The sequence below is a fragment of the Bolinopsis microptera genome, chromosome 1 (genome assembly GCF_026151205.1).
Source record: "Bolinopsis microptera isolate Bmic1 chromosome 1, MBARI_Bmic_1.0, whole genome shotgun sequence".
In the NCBI taxonomy this organism is placed as follows: Eukaryota; Metazoa; Ctenophora; class Tentaculata; order Lobata; family Bolinopsidae; genus Bolinopsis; species Bolinopsis microptera.
The window spans coordinates 24,386,850-24,414,754 of record NC_087072.1 but is presented as its reverse complement, the minus strand read 5'-3'; the positions used below and the strand labels follow the sequence as shown (position 1 = coordinate 24,414,754).

Genomic DNA, 27,905 nt, shown 5'->3' with positions numbered 1-27,905 from the left:
TTATATCATTTTATTATTCATTTTGATTTACATTATAGTACTATGTATTGTTTCATCTAGAAATTATTGGTACATACTCACTGAGAATTAATTGACAGTGGGGGTTCGTTCATATTCGTTGTGCCACAAGACACTGATTTACCAATTTCAGTCACTGTTAGAAGCTGCTTTTTTGTATCACCTTCACATTGTCAAAAAAATTGTGGATTACATCCTCGCTGTTGGTGAAGTGTATTTATTTCGACTCTTGATAATCAGTACAGTAGTTCATGGTCCATATCCTAAATCTAACAAACAACGTGCAATTTGAAATAAGACAAATCGAGCCTCATTATTACCAAAAGCTAGCAAGTAATAGAAAACTCAGGTCACATTGTCAAAATTAATAAGTATCTTCAAAGCATTTTATCACTCAAATAGGCTGAAATCCACTGATAGTAACACTTACTAATGATTAATTATGAGTAATGACCCTATCAACTAACTACCTCATTCATTATGGATGTATATGAAAGTCATAGGAAACTAAACTTGATCGGCTAATAAGATTTGATAATTATAAGTCTTTCATGATTGTAATTAGAGGTGCGGAACTTCCTGAAACCTCGTAGTGTAATTAAAGCCGATAGCAATTAAGATTCGCCATATAAATATCATACCTTGCTGAGGTAAAACTATCGGTCATAGTTTGACTCTCTTAGTTTAACGCAAAAGCTTAGCTTGTTTGTTGCCATTTTCTGTTTAAAAGCTGATATTAGCTATCTATCCGAGTTTTTTAGATTCTTTGATTTATCAATTCTAAAGTTCCCTGGTGTAACACTTTCTTAATGATTAGTTATGGAAGAAGTGAGCAGTCCAGTAGCAAGTCCAGTAGAGAAGGAAGTAATTGATCTGGATGAGGACTCTGACTACGATGACGATAACGACAGAGTCAGACAGGACATGTATGAAGATTATGATGATTTGGCAGATTTCGCAGTCACTGCTTCTGACGAGCCTCCTCCCCCCGGCACCCGGGTGAGAATTTTTATGTTTTTAAGAAGGAGTTAAGGACATAAGAGGCTATAAATTGGAAACTTCAATCTTTTCAAACAATGATCTCGCTGCCGATTGTTTATTCAGGTGAAATTTTGGAAAAACAAAAATAATAAGGCAGTCAATAACTGTTATTCTTCAATTATTTGCTTTTGTTTTGATACAGTTTCTGTCTCACAAATGTCCCATTATTAATCTTCTATTTTCCAGCCGTTGCAAGAAGAGCTGCTAACATTGATAACTGAGAACACTGTATCTGGAGTTACTATTAATAAGGACGATGTTGTTACTTGGCTGAGAAACGAGGAGGCAGCATTGACAGGTTAACATCTTATTTAAAAACAGCTTATTACTAAATTATATGTATATAGTTTCCCCGACACGGCACTTGTTCTTAACCTAACAATAACAATATCATGTTGTTATTGTAAACAATGCTATTATTTGCAAATAAATAACAAATTTTCTACAATTTGGATGCCCTTATTCACAAACTTACCAAACATGAAGATGAACAAACCCCCAAGATTAAAGGATGAGGGGACCTTAGAAAAAGTTTTTTTCTCGTGCAAATCCTTTCATTACATTAATCGTATAAACCACTTTAGTGAAATCCGCAAAGTTGTATTTCATTCGCGCGCCGAGATATCCAGCCAAAACAATTTGAACCTGTGACGTCAATTATGTGAGTTGCTCTGATCCGCGCATATAGAAATACAGGTAAAATGAGCGTGCGGGCCGACTAAATTACTAATTAAGAATGAATTAACAATTTACGATACGAAGGAGCCTATAACCAATGGAGAGGAGACTTTTTATGACCGGTTGAAAAAAGAATTATCACCCTACGATAACCATGAGCCGAGATACACCTGGAATAAGATTAGAGTCACAAAGAAAGGCATGTAAATTATGTATATTTATAGCTCCCAACGTAACACCTAGCAACTCCCTGTTTCGTACCACAGTTGATATATCAACATGTCATATCAACACAACACGGTCCTAATAAAAATGGATCGGGTAGGTATGAAATGCATGTCTTCATTCCAGTTGGACAAGCACCAAGCTTTTAAGTTCTAACTCACTATGTGACACTACTTATAACGTAAGCAAGATTTGCAACTATTACACCAAGCAATATTATACCAAGCATAGCAGACGAACACATCCACATTCGTTACGCTTTACACTCAAGTCACAGCAAACTAAAACGGTAAATTATAAATGAGTGTACAACTAAAGGCCGGTACACGCGCAGTGTCAAACCGCACGTGCGTACTCAGATAGAAATGTCTTCTACTACATCATACATTCTTTTTAATTGTGTCCATATCGGGTTTCAAACAAGTCAAAACAAAATAGCAGTTTGTGGTTTAGTTAGCAGATGCTACTTATCTTAGCTATTTATAAATAGAAATACCTACTATACTATACAACTACAAGAAAGCCTTTTCTGAGTTACATTTAACTATTATTATTAAAGAGAATTATTCGTAACTTAGACTAATTCAGTGCAACCAAAGATACCGCTCTCGCAAACGCCAAAGGTAACACGACGTAATTAAAACAGAACAGAACAAAATGTTGACACGAGCAAAGGGTGCGCGCGCACGTTGGTCTTAACACATAAGTGACGTCACAGCCCAAAATTGCTATCAGCCAATAGGAGCGCGGCGTGATATTGCACGAATTATCGATTTCACAGTCCGGCGTATTTTTTGATTCTACACACTTTCACAGGACTTAAACGCGAATATTTGGAAGTAAATTCTAAGGTCCCCTCATCCTTTAACAAACCCCGCCCTCTTCAGGAGAGAGCGCGCAGATCGTACCCCTCAGATTGTACCCCTCCCCACCCAGCAGTGTTGAGAAGTATTCAGAGTACGATCTCTCTGATGGCTCCAGGTAACTAGGCTCCTTAGGTTTATAGTTGGGTGGTTTGATGGTGTTGTATTATTGTAGGGGTCTTTCTATTGGTTTTTCTATTATTATTGTCTAGGTTTTATTAGTACAGTCTGTTAAACTGTAATATTTAAAGTTTTAATTTTGGTCATTATTATTATCAGATGATTTATAACTCATTGCAAGGTTGCTATAAACTTATTATAGGTTTCTGGCCACATCCTATGAGTTCATTGTAATATTTATCATCTAAAGGCGGGCCACTGCCGCCCACTGGGCCGTGGTATCTACACTAATTGGCGATCATGGGATAAACAAAAGGTTGTTTGTTGACCGTATCAAGTGGTCAGTTATTGAGAACCCATATAGTTATATTAACGCAATGAAACTACCGGACCACGATGTATCATGTATGGAGGCTTGCCACCCCATGGCAACATTAAAATATATCGACTCAGTTACATCGTTTCCTGTTAATATAAAACTCCGTTACAAATTGAACTGGGATCTGGCAATATAAATACTACACCTTAGTTCAATAAAATATGATAAGTAATGTATAACTAGACTTAAGTAAATATGTGTTTGTTGTCTGTTTAATTGTAGAACCCGTCCCCAATCTCGTATCGGAAAATGACTAAACTCAGGTCTGAGTGTGAATACGGGTGGTACCTGCAAGTAAATATGTAGTGGATACCCCTTTTGAGTCTTATCCGTAATTACTGAGTCGATGCAAAGTACCTAATTACGTTAAATGCCTAACCATGCTATTAATGTAATGTTGGTAATGTTTTGCTTGATTAATAACGGTAAGTATCGTATTACGAAGTCAATTTGCTGAGTTACTTTGAATTGGTAACATTCCTTTGGTAACCAGTTCTCATACCTCATTGCCCCTTAAATCTGTGCCAATCAAGCGTTAAAATAAGTGTCCTAACTGTTGTGTTTCTGTTCCTCTAATTCAGTTTTATAGTTTATCTCTCGTTAGTTTCCATGTCTGTCTCATCTGTGTGCCAGTAAGTTATAGATTGTAATGAAAAGAAAAACAATTAACTTTTTTGTTCCTTTCTCCCTTCAGTTAAGGTTAAATTTACTTGCGTTCTTTCTATTATTTATCATTTTATGGCCGTAGGATCTAAAGAAAATTTTGTTTGTTGAGCGTATCATCACTATCATGTGGTAAGTTATTGAGAACCCATATGTAGATTGTAGGGGTACCCAGGTCATGGACACATCAGTCACCTCTGCGGTTCTTACATCTCGAATCAAATGTTTAAATCACTTTTAACCAATATACATTGCTCAACTCTTAGTCAGCAGTAAATGTCCAGGTATTGCAACATGTTCCAACCGTCCCTCCACGTCCAGGACTCAAGTAAAATATAATAGAAGTATAATTCGCATCTTCCTGGCAATTGTAGCCTGGCTCACTGAGTGTAGCTTTGTTTTTACAGTGGCCCCTCTCTTTGTAACACCTGAGTAACAGTTAATATCTGAACAGTGAACACCTGGTAGTTTTAAGTCCAGCGCATCTGATGTAACAGCTCCTTTCACTAGATTCTTAAGGAATATTATAGAGCTTTTCGAAATTGTAGTGGTAAGATTATTACTACGGGGCTCAGCTGCCATTGTCGAGCTTACATTCTGTTTATTGGAGCTTGATATAAAATTCAACAAGCTCGAACATCACCATATCTTTTAACCATTTTATTTCAGGTCCGGACTATCTCCGCCACCAAAGAAGGCTAAGAGACTCACATCAGTTGCTGTTAAACAGGACCGGAGTCGGGAAAGCTCCCGTCACCGAGAAAGATCACCTCATCGCGAGAAATCACATCACCGCAGAAATGCTGGACGGCTAGATGGTTCCAGGACCAGAGTTGTCTCCAGACATCACGATAGTTCTCATAGGAATCGCAGTAGAGACCATAGAGAAGAGAGGTATTTAGAATTACAATATTTGATTAAATGAATCGGTTTGGTAGGTTTTCAATCGAAAAATGTTGTGTTTTAATCTTGACAAAATTCCGTATAGTGGAGAGAGGTAAGGTAAAGCTTACGCTAGTGTAATATGGACAAAAAATCTATGTTTAAGATGGATTACGGAGGGGAATGGGGGTCTGAAATTATCAGAAATGACTAAATAATCAGTCTTACCATACTCTCAAATTCTGACAAATATACAAAAACAGCAAATAAAAATAACAGTTCAACTAATTTCATCAGGATCCACTCGAGAGAAGCTAGTCCGTTCGCCAGCTCTCGTCACACCACATCACAAGACAGACACAGAGAGTCGTCAGGTGCACTGTCACGTGACAGTGCGCGCGACAGTGCACGTGACAGCACGCGTGACAGTGCGCGTGACAGTGCGCACCGCAGACAGGACCTCAATCCTAGGAGCCGTGGAAACAGCAGCTCACGCAGACAGCCATCTTTAACCAGACGCGACGACGCTAGACATTCCTCGCCTAGACATTCCTCGCCTAGACATGGTGGAAGTAGACGGGTCAAGGTACAGCACAGAATAGTGGACGAGAATAACAAAACACCACAGTATAAAGAGGTTTGAACCTGATTTAAACTTTAACGTTATTTAATTCTCCCCACCTGCTATCTTCATTATATAATAGTGTTAAAATATAAAAGTGTTATTGTTCATTTCTTTGTGACGAATTCTAAGGGTTTATATGTTTTATATAATGCATAAAATTATTTCTAATCCAACCCATTTCCCCACTTTTAGGTGCTATCAAGCTCTCATAGCTCTCGTGGACATAGAGCTGAAAAAGTAGCTGCAAAGCTGGGTGGAATCCGTGATGCAAGAGAGCTGATATCAGATCGCAGGACAACTGTTCCTGTCACTGATTACATCAAAACTTTGAAAGATCAAATACGAAACAGTGAGAAGAACGCCCGCCACATGTTCCGGGAGTTGAGAAGTGCCAAAAGAGACCTGTTAGACTGCATACAAATAGCAGAACTGGGGGAACCAGAAAAGGAGCGGGGTCCGAGAAACAGCGTGCGACACGAGGAGAGGAGAGGGGTGTGCAGACGACAGGAAGGAGGGAGACCACGTGATAGGTCACGTGAGGAGACCAGAGACCGGGAGAGATCACGTGATGAAATGAGGAGGAAACCAGTGGAGAAGAAGAGATCACGTGAACACAGGAGACCCTCCCCAGAGCGACAGTCCAAGTCCAGAACATCATCAAGAAAATCCTCTCCCAACCCAATCCAAGAAAGTGAAGATCCGAGTCAATGGAAAATCATTCCTCCATCAGAAGTCGATGTAAGTCCCAAGAGATTCGCTCAAAGATTCTTACAACTATTTGCATTCCTTTTTCAATCAGTGTCTTACTGCTGTTTTTTGAGGTAAAGGACGGAAAATGTCATCTTGGTAGTTTAGTGCTATGAAGAATGAACGTCATGATGTGACTTTCTAGATACCTTGATTACTGCCGAGCAATGATAAATACTTAGAATAATTAAGTACTGGCAACTGAGTAGTCCAACTACTGGCTTTGATATGACGTAACTACTCTAACCCGCCAAGCACAGCCCACACGTGCCGAGCTACTAATGCTTACAACAAGTGCTTTAATTTTGGGCGGAATTTATATTAGAGTTTTCATCCTCATCATTTCTGTAAAACCAAAATGCGGCGCGCGCGGCTGTACACACGTTCTTACCATGTGCTTGGACACCTTCCATTACCCGTACGTGTGTGTGTGTGTGTACATCTGTTGAATGATCGACAGTGCAGCCAGTCTAATCGAGTGTCCCAATTTTGTAGTGCCAAAGTTCATACCGTCTAATGAATTAGAATTTGATTGCTCGTCGAAATCTTTAGATCTTGTTATCCAAGTGTAGCAAATTTCCTTTAAATTAGTAATTTAACTGTAATCCTAATTTCGGTGACGCTCGATTCGATCGTTAGTGAGAATTTTAACGATCATTCAATTAGTGCATTTCGGCCCACGGGTTACACTTAGGACGTAGACAAGTCGTATAAGATTGAGCTCATAGTCTCAAAATTTGAGACTACTCTCAAATGCAGATCTTCGACACCCGTACGAGGTCATAGCTTTCCGGAATCGTATCTTGGATTACACAACGATCTGCGATGCTGAAATATTTTGAGTCGTAGAAGAAAGATTTTCTAACCAAGTTACCCAAATTTTAGGACGATAATGATGTCTTACAGGGTTTCAACTGTGGGGGTCCAGCAATTTTCGTACAGAACTTCAGTCGGAATGTTTCGAGGAAACAACTTTTCAATTATTTTCAATCTTTTGGTGCAATCGTGGACATAACCAAACTCGACATAGGAAAGAAAAGGTAAAGTAGCGAAAATTGTATACATTTTTCATTCGTAGATTCGTCCGAATAAAATAAATTTTTCCGCAGATAATTTGTGACATTTAGTATATTATTTTAACCAGCAATAATATTCAGGACAAGATCGGCGTGTGTCATTTTCAGCAGACAATCGGAAGCAGACAAAGTTTTAAAATCCAATAGAAATGAGCAAGAATCCCCTCTATCTGGTATCGGCTTGGGTAAGAGATATTTTCATTGCTGATTTTAGTTATATATCATTATTTCGATTTGTTGACGGCATATTCTGTTGTAAGTTGTTATTACTTTAAGTTCGGTTCTAACAAACATTTAATGCTCATGATCGAACTGAATTATTGACTACAATTGAGTATGGTTGTTTGATGGCCAGTGCTCAATGAAGATACCCGATTTCGGTAACGATCGCCCTCCTATAAAAGGATTAACAAGATTTAAGTTTAAATTATTACATTTTTCAGATCTCTCGACCCCGCCCAGTACGTTGGATCTGTTGTTAACGGCCCTGCAGCCACGAGATAATATCGCTGCTGTCCGATGACGTTGGTTCGTTATTTGAGATGAACTGGGATAAAAAATATGTTGATAAAGTTCTTTTAATCGGCTGGGGATTATTTATTATGAACTAAAGAAGACAAAAAAAGCTGAAGACAATTTTTAGTTTCTGTGTAGTTTTAACTTCCCATCTGTGGGCTGAGTTTTGCAAATATTTGAAGAATGTGACCGGAGGAATAAAAGCTTTTCTGTTTTTACCAACCTTTTGCAAATTCGTGATTTTAAACTGAGTTTGACATCTTTTAGCTAGAAAGTAGTTTTGTTGCAAAATAATTATTACGGTTTAGAGTCAATAATCGCTATAATTATTATATTCGAGTTTACAGTTTCTTCTGAAATGTCATAATAGCAAAATTGTTCTTGAGGACCACGAAAGATAATTGTAGGACAACTCTGTTGAAATATGATGGTCTACTGAAAACAATGAAATCTTGAATGGTTGAAAGAATCTCGGCTGCGGAAAAGTGGCTGCAAAAGGCTCTAAATAACAAAATCAATATTTTAAAGGCAGCTATTCGCGGCCGAATATAATAGTACTGAGTATACCTCTAAATTAACTAAAATGTAATGACATGTCCCTCTTATAATTGTACATTACTCATGAAATTCATGGGATACTGAAACGAAATTAAGTTGTGAACACACAATCGACAAATACACATTCAAATAATCTACAATCTTAGCAGTCCTTCTTATTCTTGTCACCAACGCAACTGTTTTAACACACAGCTTCGGTATTTAACCTAGCTCGGTTCACCATAAATCTGTGCAAACTCGGTCTCTGGAAGATGCTTCCTACTTCTTTTACCTGAAAAAAGACTTTAGTCATACTAGGTTACATACAAAAAGTAAGCCGCTCGATAGCGAGTGAAAGTAATTATTCCGAATCGGATCAATCGGTGGAGACGCCCCACAGGACTGCTGGCTGTTCCATCATCCATGTAATAATAATACCATGCTCAACAACTATACGGAGATTCTCGCGCGGCAAGGTAGCGTACTTTAATACACCTCAAGAGACGTGCTTTCACAACACAATAAACCGGAACTGACCGATGAATGGTTTCGATAGTTGAGCATAGCATGTAATCCTGATCCATTCAATATTTTAATCATATTATTAATACACATGCGACCTGCCTTGTGCGCGTCAGGTAATTAATCTCATATGAGATACTGGTCTTGCGGGCGCGCGCGCATGATATGCATAATAAGACGCCCAAAAGTGCTGACAGAAATTGTGCATCTTCATGCGTGTTCCATACTATCTCATCAAATTATAAATGTGTGACCGAGTGGTACGAAATGAGCCACACTTAAGAACGAGAAAGTGACTGTCTGAAACGCGTGATCACTCAACTTGCTATTAGCCGAATTTCAGATTTGTTATCACAGTAGAGACTAAAGCGTGAAATACCCACCTCTATCGATATTCCAATCTTTCGACTTGTTCCTGTCCGTTGACAATGTGTGAAATTAACCTGCCATCTTCTTCGACTGTTGTGGTTTCTACACCATTCTGGACGATCTGAAATTTACCATCGTCAATCATTATCCCCCTATTAAAGATGCTGTTCGAAAGCTTAATACCCTAAATATCTAAATATCAAGCAACAAAAACAAATGTCAGCTAATTATGTCGTTGCTGATTATAGCTTTTACCACTAAGTATAATCGTGAGATTAAATGCTCACCTTTTTTGTTGTGACTTTCTTTCCATTTCTTATTGTTGTAGAAGAGGATGACGAGGAAAAGTTGGGCCCACCCATCGACGAGCTTGAGCTCATTGAGCTGAAGTTATGTAATCGATAAAAAGTAATCAAAAGTATCACTTTTGAGTTTGAAGACAGACTGTTAATATAAATAAAATCATAGAATTCCTTTATAATTGAATAATTTTGCTTCTGTGTTAAAGTTACTTACAACCCTGCGCCGCCATTTCCAAACGAAGAGCTGAAAAAGGAGCCGCCAAGTCCGGGGCCGCCGAAACCATTACTCGGAAATCCGCCCCCAAAACCATGACTAGGAAAGCCACCGCCAAATCCACCGCCGAACCCGCCACCGTGACCACCGAAAGAGAAGAAAGGATCGTCCTCAAACCTAAGGGGCAATCAACTGTAAACTGTTGGCCTACAATTCATCACAACCGTGACAACTATATAATGTCATTTTAGGTATAATCGATAGGTGAAATGTCTCATGTCAAAATAAGAATAATATTTAGTACATTTTTGACAACACAGATAACCAAATGTCACCCCACCGATTGATTACATAGAAAGTATCATAACTGTTATCTGTATTCTGCACCTTACACAGTAATACTTACATAGTAATACTTACATACAGTAATACTTACATACAGTAATACTTACATACAGTAATACTTACATACAGTAATACTTACATACAGTAATACTTACATACAGTAATACTTACATACAGTAATACTTACATAGTTACATACAGTAATACTTACATACAGTAATACTTACATACAGTAATACTTACATACAGTAATACTTACATACACTAATACTTACACACAGTAATACTTACATACAGCAATACTTACATACAGTAATACTTACATACAGCAATACTTACATACAGTAATACTTACATACAGTAATACTTACATACAGTAATATTGACATAAAGCAATACTTACATACAGTAATACTTACATACAGTAATACTTACACACAGTAATACTTACATACAGTTATACTTACATACATAATACTTACATACAGTAATACTTACATACAGTAATACTTACATACAGTAATACTTACACACAGTAATACTTACATACAGTAATACTTACATACAGTAATACTTACATACAGTAATACTTACATACAGTAATACTTACACACAGTAATACTTACATACAGCAATACTTACATACAGTAATACTTACATACAGTAATACTTACATACAGTAATACTTACACACAGTAATACTTACATACAGTAATACTTACATACAGTAATACTTACATACAGTAATACTTACATACAGTAATACTTACATACAGTAATACTTACATACTGAAAGCAGATCTGGAAGACCTGGAGCTCCTGGGCCGGCTCCCTGCACTGGAGTGTCGGGTGTGTTGGTGTCCAAACATCATGTCAGCAAACGGGTCACGTCCCCCGAAGAACTCCGCGAATATGTCCTCGGCTGTGCGGAAGTGGAAATCTCCAAAGTCGTGGTAATTTCCGCCCGGACCACCTGGGAAGAGTAAGCGTGTATTATAGTTTATATTTTAGTGTAATATGGTGGTGGAGGCGGTAATAAGAAGTGTTACAAATTATATTCTGAAGTTTTAATTTATACGTAGATATTTGTCATGTAGTTGCTTTGATTTTAACACTCAATTATAAGTACCGAGTTTAAATTTTTACTTAATAAGCACTATACAAAACTATATGGATTTAGAGATAATGGCCAGGTAATATCTCCATACGTAAAATCACTACATAATAATATAGTCAAATTGACCATTCTCTTTCTAAACAGGGTAACGTTATCTCATTGTAATACGAGTATATTATGTCATCATTATATTCGAGATGCTATCATTAAGTTGAAAAGTGGCTTAATTTACTATCTAATCGAATTTAGATAATATTAGTTCCCAAAATTAAGCTTCCTGTACATCTGAAGGTAAATAGATGGTTCTGTTATATAAAGTTCAACAATGTGACTGGTGAATGAAAAAACATGTATGTATGAAATAAAAAAAGGTTATATCACGCCCATATAAAAAACAAAGAAGTATAAAGAACTTAGAAGCTGCCATGTTCGATGCTACAGAATTAATTTGATACAGCAAACAAACTGTTCGTAAAATGACACCTAATTAAATCGCCTATATAGAAATTGAATTTCCTCGGATAAATGTAATAAAAATGTTAAAAATACAATTTCGTTATATGATATATTGATATAATCGTGGTAAATAAGTTATAATAAAATTCTTTAGATAAAAACGCTGCTATTACATTTGGATAAAAACAATTATAACAAAAAATTTCATTCGGATACACAATACAAATTTTAAAAACTCAAATTGGGACATAATTCGGGGGGTTAAAATCTTACAAATCCTCAAAAGACCCATCTGATACTGTTAAGAATGAGTCATTATACCATTGTAAAAGATCTTTGGCGTCCTGTGTGTCTTGGTCAAGGCATAACTTTGATCTGAACCAAACATGCACCGTAATTCCATGTTGTTGGGTATGGCAAACTTTAGCATTTTCTACTGATATAACTGACTGTTTTGTTGTTATCTTGTTAACATTATCACTCCATAACACTATTTGTACTGTCCTTTCTGTACTGTCCATTATTGTAATGGATCGTTTCTTGGTATCTTTTTTAGAATTCTGTGTCAAGTGAGCCTGAATGGAACCGATAGATAAAACTATACCGATCACGTTCACATAATTCACTTTTTTACTATCCATTTTCTTAACCTCGCTTATTTTAATGTACGTGATTTTCGGCCCTCTATTACTTGGCCCAGGAATTTCATCTTCTGAGCTCAGCTCAACACTTGAGAACCCTCCAAAGTGAACTGCCAGGGTATTTTTAATCAAGGAATACTGGAAATACTTTCTTCTCTTCACTTGGAAGGCAGAAAACCAGTAAACTGAATTCTCAGTGAGTTTGTTGTAGACACAGTCCACGCTGTCCGTAAACCCTGAATGTTGAGATGTGTTTGAAATTGTGACAGTTGAAAAATTATCATTCACGCATATCAATAAATCCCTGTCTCCTATGTTTCTCAATTTACTACTCAATTTACTACTCACCCGTATAATTTTATTTCGTAAATAAAATGTGTGCAAAAATAATGAAACAAACCATTTGAACAGTTTTATGATAAAAGTAATGAGTATGAAATATAATATCAAAAACAATGGTTTAATAGTTAAAACTGAAGTACACTTTACAGTGTACAGTAATGCATCATGGTTACGATAACAAACAATTTACATAAAAACCAATGACAATTATATTTTATAACTTAAACAATTTGATACAAATTTAAAAATCAAACAATCCTTAAAAACTTAAAATAAAATCCGCTGTACCTGGTAAAACGTTAATTTTACGGAAATTTCAACAGTCCAATGTTAAAGTATTTGAGATAAATTGTTATCGTCCAGTTGTCCTGGCAGGATAAATAAAATCTGTTCGTATGTGACGAATCTAGAAACAGAGCAATGTATCTGTACAAGTAGCTAATTATGCGGCATATTCAAATGATTTATGGCTTAGTAAATATGTTGGTTTCATCCCATTACAATTATTCAGGGGAAACCATACAAAAACAATTGGCTTCTCTATTTTTTAGTGTTCTTGGAGCGGAGCCAATAAGTATGATCAGTTCTGGGACTAGGAGTATAAGAACTCGTCGGTGTGGAAGTTTCTGGAAATTTGTGACCTGCTTTATCGTTCAAGTTCATTTCAATTGAACCATCTTGACATTGCATATTTTCTTCTTTTTGATCGTGGTCCGAATATTCATCGTTTAAAGGACCAGTTAACTGAAAAATTTGTAGTCTCCAATTTGGCTAAGATTTAAATCAGCTGTGACAAACTGGTAAAGAATCGTATCGCCGAAAGAACCAACTCTCTAGCGTACGTGTAACGCGTGTTATTACAATAATAAGCTGTGGCCTCGTGACGTCACGAAGTCCCTCAATGCGCGCTGGCATAGCTCGTAATACGTTGCAAATGTTTATCGTTGTCAATAAAACACCTGTAACTCACTCAAATTTTAGAATTATGACTATTTCCCTAGTTCTCCAAAATCCTTATAGTCTTGGCTATCACCTTGTTGTTGTTGTTGCTTTGTTACCGCTACTCCTACTCTTTATTAACCTCCAGAACGCACGGCATAGCGTAATACATTACAAATGTTTATCATTGTCAATAAAACACGTGTAACTCACTCAAATTTTAGAATTATGACTATTTCCCTAGTTCTCCAAAATCCTTATAGTCTTGGCTATCACCTTGTTGTTGTTGTTGCTTTGTTACCGCTACTCCTACTCTTTATTAACCTCCAGAACGCACGGCATAGCGTAATACATTACAAATGTTTATCATTGTCAATAAAACACGTGTAACTCACTCAAATTTTAGAATTATGACTATTTCCCTAGTTCTCCAAAATCCTTATAGTTTTGGCTATCACCTTGTTGTTGTTGTTGTTGCTTTCAGCCGAGTATATGATTCAAGTAGACACTTTTATTTGAATAAAAAACAAAACATAATATACGAATATCTAGGTGAATTGAACTATAAATAGACATTGACGATCCCTAAGTAGGGTAAGTACTACAAATGCATAGAAACTAGAATTGTTGAAGTGTATTACAGTTGGATTGAGATGAAAATTCGCTTTCTTTAAAACCCACGTACTCGTTTGAAATGCTCGGATATTTGGTTCTTATTGATTGGATTACACACGCAGGGAGCCTGTACCGATTATTTTTCCCCAGTCCATGAAACTCTAACAAATTTAGAAAGGATCTATAAGCTGTATGGCGTAGAAGTTGGTGGAAACTCTCCTGGTCATCTTTATCCGGATAACTAATAGTTTTGTGACCATATGTGGCCATTTCTAATGCGTCTCTATTTAAAATAAAATTGCAAAATTTGCTGTGTTCAGTTATACATTGATTTTCTGTTTCCATCATGTCTCGAACAACGTTAACGTCAGAGCAACAGTAGGAAACTTCCCCTTCAGGTAGTGTTTCGCATTTCCCACAAATACACCAATCTTTTGAGTGAACACTAACGGGAGCACACAACCGATTTTCTACGTCATCGTCCTCTTCATCTGTGTCACAGTCCTGCTCCTTACAAAGTTCTTGGTCGCTATCATGGTCACTGAGATCTAGCCGATAGGGGTCAAATGCCAAACTGTACATGATGGATGTTGAATTGTTGATCACCCCACAGTCATCCGGAATGTTCTCGTTTTCCTCCTCACTACTTGAATCAGAAGTTACTTCTGCAGAGCTTGAGTCACTTTGCACGTCATGCTCAGTGGAATTGTTGTCCAAGTCATTGGCCATTGGTAAATGTAGTACGTAATCTTCCTTACTACTCAGACTCTTACTCCTAAAACCAAGACATTTTCAAAATATTTTAATTTTATTTGCTTCTTATAATTTCAAAGTCTATATAAAGGCCTAAATCTTGGATCTGTATGTACTATGTAATAATATATGAACGGATAAACGGGTCAGGGTGTATTTCAAACTTCAACTTTTGACTTGATCAACTACACTCGCTCAATAATGTATATTAAATAGTTGAATATAAATGATCAGAGTGTAACTCTGTAATATAATATTACAGCTGTTCGGAAGAATACGAGCAGTCGAATAGTCCGCTCTCCTAAAAGAGTTTGATCCGAGAGCAATTATATTTATTGCATAGCGGAATTTCTTACTGTATAATCCACACGTGCTAGACAGTACAGGAGACAAGAAGTCTGGCTATTTTACGGCTGTTCCCACGGGACCATTCCGATTGGAGCTAGTAGTAGTAGCTCCTATCAGAATGGTGCCGTGGGAACCGAATTACCGCCAAAAATACCCGGGATACCAAATACCTGATTGAAGTGTACGGTATGCGGTGTGTTTTGAATTTGACTTACCTATAGTTGTCGTCCTAATTGTATTACCATAAATAAACTACTGGTAAAATTAAATACCGAGTGCAGACTGCAGTCAATCGACCCACTGAAAAACTATAGAATTTTCGAGACCCTATTATTCTTTGGCCATAATATATTACGGTGCGATTGATTCTGAGATGGCTAGATGACAAATGTTAATCTATAAAATTCTTAAACTATGATCTTTTAACATTTCACGTAAAACATTGTCGCCATAGGTTGATCATGAACACTAACAGCTTAATTTTAGATAAATGACTCATGAGTTTCTGTGCCGCATACAACTGCACTAAGCGTCTTGGACGGGATGAGAGCAGCTACCGAAACTTTATTCGCTTCTATAAGTTTCCGTTGGAGAACAATAAGGCTTATTCACGTACGAGAATGTGGGTTTCTAGAATTGACAGAGAAATGACACACATGAATTTTAAAAGCATGCGAATATGCTCTGATCATTTTTGCGATGATGACTTTGTCCAGACCACCTTCTATCGCACCACAATCCAGGACCCCGAGCATTGGAAGGGGATTCCGATACTGCTAAAACCTGACGCTATACCCAACACGATACGGGAGACAGGAGAGCGGCGAACACCACGGCCAGCATCAGCAGTTAGTAACACCAGCAGTATAAACACACCAGTCCTTAAAGTTAAACGTACGGGAGTTAAACGTCGGCTCACAATGACAAACCCAATCGAGCATATAGATAACTTATTGAACGTTAATAAGTCTTTGATAGATAAAAATGATCAAGCAATAGTGTCTCTAAGAACCCCTAGCAGTAGCACTTCCTCTGCCCCTACGACTCCAGTTAGTCTTGGCTTAGACGTGGTATGTCCAAGTATTTTAGATCAGGTTCAGGAGACTACTTTGACTAAAACCCGTGTGAAATCAGTATATGTTCAGACAGAATGTTTCAGATGCAGTAATTGCTGTAAAAGTAACAATGTTCGGGACATTAGAGAAAACGAGTCCGTAGTGCAGAGTTTAGGTTCAGAGGATGAAATTGTGTTAGATGATCGTGATATAATATACACTGGTAGTGCAGATTATTCGTTTCTTCCGACAAATAGTGCTCAGAATCAAAATGCTTTGTCAATGTCAGTAAATAAAACATTTACAAGCCAAAAACGAAACATAAATAAGATAACACCCGTGAAATCTGTCATAGTTGACGTTGAAATGCTACTGCAACTCTTTAAATACTGTCTGCATTGCAGTTCTCCAGTTGAATCTATTAAAACCAACTATTCGGGGTCTGCTGTAGCAGTGGAGTGTATGTGCTTAATGGGACACAGCTTTGTTTGGCGGTCGGGTGATATGCCACATCGTATCGCACTCCTTAACGTTAGATTAAGCGCTGCTGCAACACTCAGTGGGCTAGGTTATTCGACATTTGAAACATTTTTCAAGCTTCTTGAACTTCCCCCTTTATCTAAACCTGCGTTCTACAAATTAGTCAAGACTTGGCTCTATCCAGTAATTGCGAGGGATTATGCTTTGATGAGAACTAAAACAATCGAAGACTTGAAAAAATGTGACGAAGTGACTATTTGTGGTGACGCACAATACGATAGTCCGGGGTATAGTGCAAAATTTTGCACATACACGCTCATGCAGTGTGGAACTGATAGGATCGTGGACTTTTTACCCATCCAGAAGGGCCAGTATGAGGGGGAACTAGAGCGGAATGCGTGCGAAGAAATTCTCAAGATGTTAACAGAAGAGGACCAGTTGAAAATAACTAGTTTTGTAACGGATGCTCATATTGGGATCGGCAAACTAATGCGTGAAAGTTACCCCTCTGTTCAACATTCGTATGACATTTGGCATTTTGGTAAATCCCTGAGGAAGAAGTTTAAAAAAGCCAGCAAGAAAAACCCAAAAATTGCGTCATGGGAAAATTCCCTCGTAAACCACTTCTGGTGGTCAGCTCAAAACTGTAACGGTAACCCTGAACTTTTAATGGAACTTTTTCACGCTTCACTGTTTCATGTACTCAATATTCACGCGTGGGGGAACAGAAGAAAAATCCACCAACAGTTTAAGACATTAAAGGGTACCAAACCTTACCCTAAGCCTCCAACTTTAGACAAGCTCAACCAAAAGTGCTTGCATCAAACACTGACAAAGGGTGCGAGCAGGAAAGGGATGTGGTTTAAAATAGGCGATTCTGACTTTGAGGCCCTGTTTAAGGTTATTACTAATACTAGAATGTGTAATTCCATGAAAAAGTGCGCAAAATTCCTCAATACCGGAGCACTAGAAGCACTCCACTGTGCCAAATTGAAGTATTTGCCGAAAAGGAAAGCTTTTTCTATGGATTCTACTATCGTCCTGATGATGCTGGTCTGTATTGAACACAACAAAAACCTGAGAATAGGGACGACTTCAAAACCAAGGACTAAAGTTGCCTACTCAAGAGCTCAAAAACAATATGTTTTGAAAAATAACTATTTTAGAGACAATATTTCGTACAAGAAGTCATTTTTAGAACTTGTTCAAAACCATGTTAAAAGCAATACCAAGCTTCCTATTGACCTAGGTAGATATAAGCGTAAGGTTGTGCCGAAAAGGTTTCATACTGCTGAGAAACCTAGCAAAGTGTTGTTAGAGCAGAAAAGATTGAGCAGAATGGGAAAATAGATCATATAGCTAGCTATATAGTGACTTTGATTATATTTTTAAGTATCTCAAGATTCTTATGATCTACTAATTTGAACCATTTGTGTCGGTTAATTAAGCTCTTTTTATTGTCTAACTCTAAAGTTGTGTATTATGTCCAATTTCTACCTGTAAAATACAGTCACGCGAGCTCCTCAGAGCCTCTGCGCGCGCAATGAGGGACTTCGTGACGTCATCACCAAAATAATACAAACGCTATTTACACGCGTTAGAGAGCAGTTAGAGATTTAGGAATTTCGACTCGTTGCTTAGTTTGCTATTTGTCACAATCTGTCAAAATATGAGGATAACTTTTTTTTCAGTTAACTGGTCCTTTAAAGACTCGACTCCATCTGAATCCATTAATTCTTGTGATCCCTCTCCTTCCATTTCAGAGCGACTTTCTCTTTCATCACTATCTGTATCATCTTCAGATATTTCTGCGTATAATTCGAACATATGGTCCCAAGCTTCACGTGAACGCCACCACGTAGACATGTGCGTGCGGAATAAGATATTATTCCGGACACTCCAATGCTTACTACAATAACACTGGTCACTGCTTTCCTGGTCACTGCTTTCCTGGTCACTGCTTTCCTGGTCACTGCTTTCCTGGTCACTGTTTTCCTGGTAACTGTTTCCTCGTTGGTTAGAACTCCTCCCACTGCCTGATAATATAATAAATCACGTTCTGGAACATTTTCACTAAATTATGGAAACTGTTTTATGCTCTGAGACTACAACTGTGTTACGATTTGTATTAAACTTTGTACGGTATATACCTAAGTGGTCTGTACATAAGTGGAACATTATTGGCAGTGTACGATTGTATCAAATATTTTTATCTGAGTTATATATATATTAGCGCATAGATTACACTGGCGAGAAGTAAGACTGTGTTTTTCGGGAATCGGATGAAATGTATAAATTCAGAATGAAATGTTTGTCAACTTGATAAATTACACTTAAATAATTGTCATAAAAAATGTTGTATTCTAAATGACTTCCTTTCTTTCGAAAAGGTCATGACTCGGAAATAAAGATATGGTTAAAATATCCCACTTTATAGAAGAAAAAAACGATAACTGAAAGAATACAATTAAAAACTCAAAAACAAGATGTCACATTTATCAGACAAACATAACTGCATTATATAAATAATATAGTCGTAATTGTTCAATAATTCGCAACAGCAGTGCTAATACAAAAATTGAAAATCTGAACATAAAAATCATTATTTGCATAAAAATCATTTACAGTTTGAAACATCCAGCAATTTGCATCTCCGAGTAATGGGATATCAGGTACTCTCCAAGGTTAATATTTCTTTTATTAACCCATATGAGATGGACCTTGGTTCCGGTTTCGTCAAAGAAATGACGTTGTACTCAATCCTATGATCCTCAAAGAAGTTGCTCACGTACGATTTGAGTCTAAAAACATAACGTTTAAATAGATTTTTATTCATGACATGCTCGAAGTCGAATCCACTGAGATCCTCCCTAAGCTTTATCAATTCGTCAGGAGATTGTCCAAGAAATTCTTCAGCCGCATCATTGAATATTGTTACCCAACGACCTCCACTGTAATCCTTAAGGAAGAGTTTAACGGCGAACCCATATTTAAAATGATTATAAGTCTCATTACAATTCCTACAGAAGTAGCCCAACCTAGGTTGGTTACCAGAACTAGTAGGTTGAGTGATTTCGGTAACTTTCTTGCGACATAATAATACTGGACACCCTGCGTAGATAACGTTTTCTCTTTTAATAATAGTAGCCACAGCTATCAGATTGAAATATTCTTCTCCTTTTGATCCCTTCGCAATACAACTACTAATCCTCTCCTCAACTTGAACAAAAGATTCAGTAACTAAGGTTGCAGGTGTGGAGTTTGTCTGGTGAGTTTCAGGGTCGATGGAATCATGACCTATCATCAATCTCTGCCTCTCGTTGTTCCTTTCTGCTTTCCACCATACACGAAGATCCTCAGCTTTCTTACCAGAAGGTTCGATGAGCATTATAGAAGTTTGGAACCACATGTGCAAATTGAATTTGTTTTCACCGAACCTAACAATTTTAACATCTTTGATCAAAATAACTTGTTCATTAAGAACAGCATCACTGATTTCACTGGCTTGATTACCATACACAGCAAGCCAAACCGGATAGCCTGATCTATCAACCAGTTTTATATTTCGTCTTAAAGTTTGTCTGCCAGATTTTGCGCTGTAAATGAAAGGGTCTTCAGCGTCACTTATTATACCGATCGTATTGATAAATAAAATGTCATTACTCAAATTTGGAATTTCTTTAATAAGTGTAAGCCGAGGTGTAAATTTAGGTTGGAATGCTGCAATGGGGGAAATTTGGGTGAAAAATTCCAGAACCAGTTCGTGTTTGTGGTCTATCGCGGTGTACAAGCCACATCGTTGTATATTTATACGACAGTCTGATATTTTGTAACAAGCATCTTCTAGGAATATGCTGGCAAACTGTTGGGCGACTTCGTCAAATCCTGAAACATTTTGAGGTGATTAAAACTGTGTAAGTTAAATGGCGGGAGATTTAACAAGTCAGAGTAACATTTAAGTTAAATGAAGGATGGCGAGGTTAGATAACACAATCTAGTGAATGAGAAATTTACCCATGAGCACGATTTCTCCACTGTTGTCCATCAAGTTGACCTTAAAGATAAATCCACTACCACGAGCATTGGAATACCGTCTTAATCCATGAACTTTAGTGACCCTAAAATGTTTGAAATTTAAGAAATCATGCTTGTAAAGGGGGAATTTGTTGTACTCTTTATCGTAAAGAATTCTATGTTTGAATCATCTTTTAGAACTTGTTAGAACGTAAAAGAAGATAAAATATCATATATATCATTTTCCCGTTACAAAATAACTTACCTAACATAGATTTGCCAATCCATGACCATATTTCTTGTTAACTCAGCTACAGTAACTCTCGTTTTCTCCTGGAACTGATACTGATAGGAGGACCAATATTCGAAAAATTCATCATCCTCTTCTCAGAGTCGTCAACACCGTAGGAACTGTTCCAGGATTGATACCTTTGCCAAGATCGACCTGTCAAAGCACCTTGTACTCATAACATAGCTGTTGGCATAGTTTAACCGTTATTAAGGTTAAATAATATTATTAAATCAGACTCGCACAGGAATTTCTGTTACATTATAATTAACACTTATGATTTATCGTTATGATTATAATATGTTATTACCTCCGACCATCATGACCATTATTTTTCACAGCAAGTTATAAAAGATCCATTAATAAGGTAACAATAGTACTTCGTGATAAATGTGTAAAATAATAGGGCAAATAATAAATAATATTCTGATTGATAAGTGGTAAGTTTGAAGAATGATGTCTATAAAGTACACGTGGTTGTGGGAGACGGTATGTAAATTGTATATCATAAATAACCACTTGTTAAAGTCACATAATGTGACAGCTTGAGTCTTTACTGACCATAACACAAAGTATGATAAAGCATGTATTCCATGTTGTAAAGGAATTTCTATCGTAATCTTTTTTGGAAACCATGAAATCAACAAAACGTGTCTAAGATACGTAATTTGAAGATAGGGTAATATTCACTAATATACACTGCACTACAACAGTACTAGTTACACTGCACTGAGACGTTATAATATGACAGTATAATGTATATCACTGAAAGTACAGGCCCACATTAGCGTGTGTATTAACGTAAGCAGTTTAGCGTAGTAAAGTAACCATGTTCGCGAATCACAGGAAGTCAGCCTCCACGGAATATGCAGTTAATTAGTTGTATTGGTTAACTGTTGGTAGTCACTAGTTAGTAACTACTAGTTACTAGTTAGTAACTAATAGTTACATATACTTATCCTCTACAGTTACCTTTTAACCCGACTGATTGGATCTATTATTTTGGGGCACCCACTATCTGAGTATCGAGAGCGGGGACCCGGGACATGCCAAGTTATTAATTAATATACAAATAGGTCATATTGAGCTGTAGTTGATAGGTGAAGCGGTACCTGAATAACTACGAGTCATGTGAATGAGCGTTATTACAATTTGCCAGAACTCTAATATGAAGATCAGCATGACGTGATGATTGGATTTGAGGAGCAGATAAACACGTGAAGCATCAGATTCACGTGCTGATGGTTCACGTGCTGATGCAGATGGTTCACGTGCTGATGGTTCACGTGCTGATGGTTCACGTGCTGATGATTCACGTGGTGATGGTTCACGTGCTGATGATTCACGTGGTGATGGTTCACGTGCTGATGGTTCACGTGCTGATGGTTCACGTGCTGATGGTTCACGTGCTGATGGTTCACGTGCTGATGATTCACGAGACTGTCGAAACCTCAATCAGCTGATATTTTGCTGCTTTAAATTTCTGGCAATCTCTGATAAAATCATCTGATCATCAGGTGAAGTGGTAGTTCAGGTACCACTTTACCATGTTTACATGTCTCTTTGACAGCTATGAGCAAATAACCCAATTTAATTGTCAGTTAATTCCCGTGCACTCGAAATAATAGCTGATGTAGCGGGTGCCCCAAAATGTTGGATCCAAATTGCTGGCTTATCAGCGACATTTAGTAACTATAGACTATAGAGGGTTCTTACAAAGTAACCACGTTACTGATATTATAATGTTACTAATTATAATTAGTATTACATGTTATTAATGTTGTTTTCAAAACATTCTGTAAAGTTATTGTATAGTGTTTAGTGCTTTGGATTACCTACATCTCTATAAAAATAAGACCTGAACTTTGTTGAAGCATTTTTCGTAAATAAATTTCTTACCGCTTCCTTCATTATTAAGTCCTGCTTTTCCATATTTGTCGTACACGTCCTTCTTTTTAGCTGAGATAATAATAACGTGATAACTTAAAGCCATAAAATAACTGTATAAATTGATTTCCAAAGAATACGAAAATGAGTATACAGTTTATATGCTACGTTCACGGCTTTCATTGAAATAACATTAAAGTAAAAAGTTCTGATTAATAGTGCCTATCTAATTGTGATAAAATAACCATAAATCTTTGTCTATGACAACTGAACTTACGATCTGATAGAATATCATACGCTTCTGATATTAATTTAAATTTCTCGTTTGCTAGTTCTGGATTGTCAGGGTTTTTGTCAGGATGCCATTTTAACGCCAATTTTCGGTACCTGAATTATAGTCATATGAGAATTCCGAACTAAGCAAACGAATGTATATTATATAGTACGGCGCAAAAGAAATGTACAGTGCAAAAGAAATGTGTACTTGGAATATCAACAGAAAAACAACAGAAAATTGCAATCAATATTATTAGTAGTTTAAGAAAGAGCAGACTAACGCTTTCTTGATCTCATCAGCTGTGGCATTCCTACTGATATCCATAACTTCATAGTAGTCTGTCTCATCCTCGTTCTCCGTCCTTCTGGATTTCTTTCTTGACATTATTTGTTACTACTGTAGTGTTGTTAAATGAGTAAATGTGTTACGAGATATTCACATGGTACCCACGGAACAAGGAACTCAACACGTGAAGAGACGGTACAAGAGATCCCACATTTTTGTGAATTACAGTTATTTGTTTAGCAACTTTAACGAATTACATTGTCACCATGCCCATGCCTGTCATATAATTTGAATTGTTTGGCAGTTTATGATAAAGCTAAAGCGAATCTAAATGTTAGACACAATAAATATGAAACAAAATTATAATTTGATATACGTACGTACGTAAATCTTTAATAATTTCCAAATAGAAAATATTTAAATGACTGAATTTTTATTGAAAGAGAGTAATCAGATAATGAAAAAAATAAATAAATGTGAACATGAATTAAAAAAACAAATAGTAATTTCCTATGAAAATCGAGTCTTATAACCACACATTTATCTAACACAACTTTTGTCCGAATCAGATGACCGAAAAACGACTGTTGTCAGAATTTTAAACCTGATTTGAATTGTTACTTGCTAATTGCTACTTGGCTAACTCAATTTCGGTTCGAGGGACGTTGGTCTTGGTCTCTGGTAACGTTCGTAGGCAGCAGTTCCAGTAATGGCAAAGTTTTCCCCAGACAAATTGACAAAAGTCGAACAATCATTTATATATTGACAGTTCGCAAAAGAAGATATAAATTCAACAACCAAATTAAAAAAATATTGCCCGTAAGTTTATCCACTGTTTCAGTTCACAATTTCACAGGTCTATTTATATTTACTCTGGTAGAGCTTGTATCCCCCATAACCGACAGCTGTAACTCCTGTTGCAGCAACTATGACTGGTGCTGCTGTCCCGAGTAAGGTGGTGGCTCCAACAGTTTGTGCCGCTGCAAAAGCGGAACTACCGACAACATTTCCAATTCCAGATTGTATGCCTGCTGCTATAGATGCCTCTACAACTCCACTTGCTGTAAAACCCATGAACCACGGAACTGAAGCAGTAGCCCCCACAGCCGTGACTATAGCCCCTCCCTTGAAAATATTTCTGTTAAATTCGTCGTCAGACATTTCTTTTATTTTTGCAAGTTCTCCACTTGCAGTAAAACCCAATAACGATGGAACTGAAGCAACAGTGCTCACAGCTCCACTGACATCATAGTCGTTTAATTTGTTAGCAGACATTTGTTTTACCTTTGCAACTCCACTTGCAGTACAGCCTATTAACCATGGAACTGCACTGGCACTAGACGTAGCAGTCCACACAGCTGTGGTTGAAGCCACTTCCTTGACAACATTTTTGTTAAATCTGTCGCCAAACATTGGTTTTACATAGAACTGAGACGAATAATAGTTTTTAAAAAGGAAGGCTATTCAGAAACAATTGGAAACTTTCTTCAGGTCAAAAGTATATTATATATGCATTAAAATGAAAATTGTAAAAAAGAATGTTCAAAAAAACACATGATTCAAAACATTCAACAAGCCAATTAACAAAAGGGTGAAAGTTTATCCACTGTTTCAGTTCACACTTTCACAGGCCTAATGATATTTGCTCACTAGGATAATTTAGTGGTAAACAAATATTAAATAAACACATAATTTCAGACAGTACAATAATTATAGTATACAATTGTAAATTTCCATGTAAAGAAATTACACATGTCAAAATATAATCTGATTATGTATAATAAAATTCTGATTTATGACAAAATATAAAATGAAAATTTCGAAAACCCAACGAACTGAACTTACACATAAATTCTGAAAAATACCTACTGAGTATTATAAATAGGTAGTTCAACACTTAAAAAATACAAGCACAAGTTACATGATAAATCGACTGAAACACAAAAATAATAGTATACAGTATTTCAGATGTTCCACTTTAAAATGACAATCCAATAACTCTACAACTTAATTACTCACAAAATTCACAGCTCAATAACAATTAATACATTATGTCAACATATAACAGGATCAATCTAAACCAAAGATACTAGTTTTGAAATACCAAGTAATCTGTGTTGTTAAATCATGCATTAGACTGTAACAGACAACTGCTCGAACAGCACCTTAGTCAACCCAAGCTGAACTAATTTAACAAATATCTTCGAAATGTTCCTGCAGTCGTCAATACCAGAGTGATGACGTCCTTCAAGCTCTAAATTAAGAGCTGCCAACATTTTGACCATACTCATCTGTTTTTTCGTTTGAGTCACATGGCTAAAGGCTTGTTTGATGTTGACATATTTCCTGTAAGCTGGGTCAGGATAAGACAAATTATTTGCAGTTAAATCATTAGGAAGCATGGTTTTAAGATCCCAATCTCCACAAGTAACAAATACAACAGATTCAGTATTTGGTCCAACATGATCAGTCAGCCACTCGTAATGCTGTTTGAGAGCATGCTTCAGTGAAAAGCCATTGTCAACTTGTGCTTGGGTGATGCCAGTTAGATTATGACAAAATTCGGAGACAGTTGGGTTGACAGTAGGTTTAACAAATATCTGGATTATATCAACAAGCTCGATTGTTTTCCTTTTATTCCATCTCCAAAGAAGAGAAGGAAACTCAATAATCTCGTGGTTCTTTGAGCCATCCCAGCAGGTTGCTTCAAAGTCGAGCACACACACATGTAAATCCATATCTGTATAAAATAATGTTGATTTGTCACCATTGTCATTGTCTTTTACCACACAGGAATCAAGTTTAAACATGTAAAATAGTAAAGATATTTTAAAAATAAATGACAAATTTTCAACAATTGACCTGAGCTATGTTTAAGCTAATGAAAATATACACTACATAGTTCACAAAGGTCTACTAGCAATGGCAAAATTTGCAACAATAACATAAACAAAGGTTATATAAAGCTATGTAATATGTATCCGTAATACAAGGGAGTGTTACAAATGATGATGCTTTTGACCATATCTATTAAGACAATTGCACCAAGTGCATTTCAGATTTCCATCATCACAAAGCACTCGATCTCCTTTGCCACCTTCCATTTCTTTAATCTGACCTTCCCCTAAATTTCATTATATCTGTTTCACTCTCATCCCAATTCTTACCTCAGGCTTAACTTCAGTGTTTCAAGATATAGCTGAGTGACAGGCTGGTGAGAGAGCATGTGTTAAGGGGGCCGGGGGGTCTTCATCAAAATTCTCTCGAAATCGACTTTATAGTTGTTTCTGAGTGAAACAAATTTTTTTTAGTGAAACAAATTTAAAATTTTATCCTTTATTTTACAATCATAATATAATAATATTTATAAGCCTCCGTTTTGAAAGTTTTAAATTTTAATATATTCACATTTCTATTTAAAATTCAATTTAATGTATAAGTCAATATAAATAACTGGCCGCCAAAGCCGCGCATTCTTGAAAACAGGATTAAATTGTTCATGATTATACGACAAATAGAAATAAATTTAAAACTATCCGTGGTTTTTTAAAAATAAATTACAAATTATAATCTTACCTAAATCCAAAGCCAGCTTTGTAAAATTTATTATTAGATCATAATATATCGTCAATTCTCAATATTTACAATGCAACATTTCATTAATCTACATACAAGCGTACTCCAGCCCCTGCACGCATCCGTTCTTATGCGGCGCGGCTCAAGCCGCGCACGCACGTATTATTTTATACTTTTTGCTTTCTAATAAATATCGTGTCAATGTGTACGTGTTTTGTGTAAACCGAATCCAATTGAGATTAGTGACAAGGATAAGGACCCAAGTGCCTGTACGGCTTTTTCGGACCCCTGTGGACCACTACTCTTGAAATTGCTCTACAACTATTGAACATTTATAACTGTTATATAATATATAACGTCATTTGACAATTATTATCATTAATCTACAATCTAACTGTCTTGCTGAGGGGGAGGAGTAAACGCTTCACAAACTAAGATACTTACAACATACAAAATTTAAAACCATCAACACGGTTATTGTTAATATCAAGGGCCAATTTGGTATACCTCTATTTCGTTGTAATATCTAGTATATCTTCACATCTTAATACTATAATGAAATACAATAGGATACATGTTTCGAGAAAGAAAGGTTGGTCCGATTATTAACAAAAGTAAACAAAAGTCCATCAGGGACTCCACGGAGTCGAAAAAGGTACACGGCTGCTGTCTGGTGCTGCTAGGCATTTATTGATCAAGATGTTTTATT

At 36.6% G+C, this 27,905-nt stretch overlaps 3 protein-coding genes across 4 annotated transcripts; 1 reads left to right on the top strand and 2 right to left on the bottom strand.

Moving 5' to 3' along the window:
* The first annotated feature begins 837 nt into the window (after positions 1-837).
* Positions 838-8,172, top strand: LOC134826017 (serine/threonine-protein kinase fray2-like). Its single transcript, XM_063838261.1, has 9 exons — positions 838-1,017; positions 1,246-1,357; positions 2,850-2,943; positions 4,657-4,881; positions 5,167-5,506; positions 5,687-6,232; positions 7,148-7,281; positions 7,399-7,502; positions 7,761-8,172. Exons 1-9 carry the CDS (start codon positions 838-840, stop codon positions 7,838-7,840), a joined length of 1,815 nt encoding a protein of 604 aa, XP_063694331.1. The 3' UTR covers positions 7,841-8,172.
* On the bottom strand, positions 8,137-23,733 carry LOC134826019 (dnaJ homolog subfamily B member 6-like). 2 transcript variants are annotated; one of them, XM_063838265.1, is made up of 8 exons: positions 23,616-23,733; positions 23,336-23,445; positions 23,071-23,130; positions 10,909-11,095; positions 9,778-9,954; positions 9,549-9,645; positions 9,276-9,382; positions 8,137-8,662 (listed from the first exon to the last, which is right to left on the bottom strand). In XM_063838265.1, the coding sequence occupies exons 1-7, from the start codon at positions 23,717-23,719 to the stop codon at positions 9,278-9,280; spliced, it is 840 nt and encodes a 279-aa protein (XP_063694335.1). In that variant the 5' UTR covers positions 23,720-23,733; the 3' UTR covers positions 8,137-8,662; positions 9,276-9,277. The 2 variants fall into 2 exon arrangements, with proteins under 2 accessions (XP_063694335.1, XP_063694333.1); XM_063838263.1 differs by lacking the exons at positions 8,137-8,662; positions 9,276-9,382; positions 9,549-9,645; ... (1 more) ...; positions 10,909-11,095; positions 23,616-23,733 and adding exons at positions 19,141-20,753; positions 20,883-20,986; positions 21,148-21,327 and having other exon boundaries at positions 23,336-23,359.
* A 1,739-nt stretch (positions 23,734-25,472) lies between these two features.
* Positions 25,473-26,363, bottom strand: LOC134813727 (ERI1 exoribonuclease 3-like). Its single transcript, XM_063821598.1, has one exon. The coding sequence runs from the start codon at positions 26,356-26,358 to the stop codon at positions 25,753-25,755; it is 606 nt and encodes a 201-aa protein (XP_063677668.1). The 5' UTR covers positions 26,359-26,363; the 3' UTR covers positions 25,473-25,752.
* Between the last annotated feature and the right edge of the window lie 1,542 nt (positions 26,364-27,905).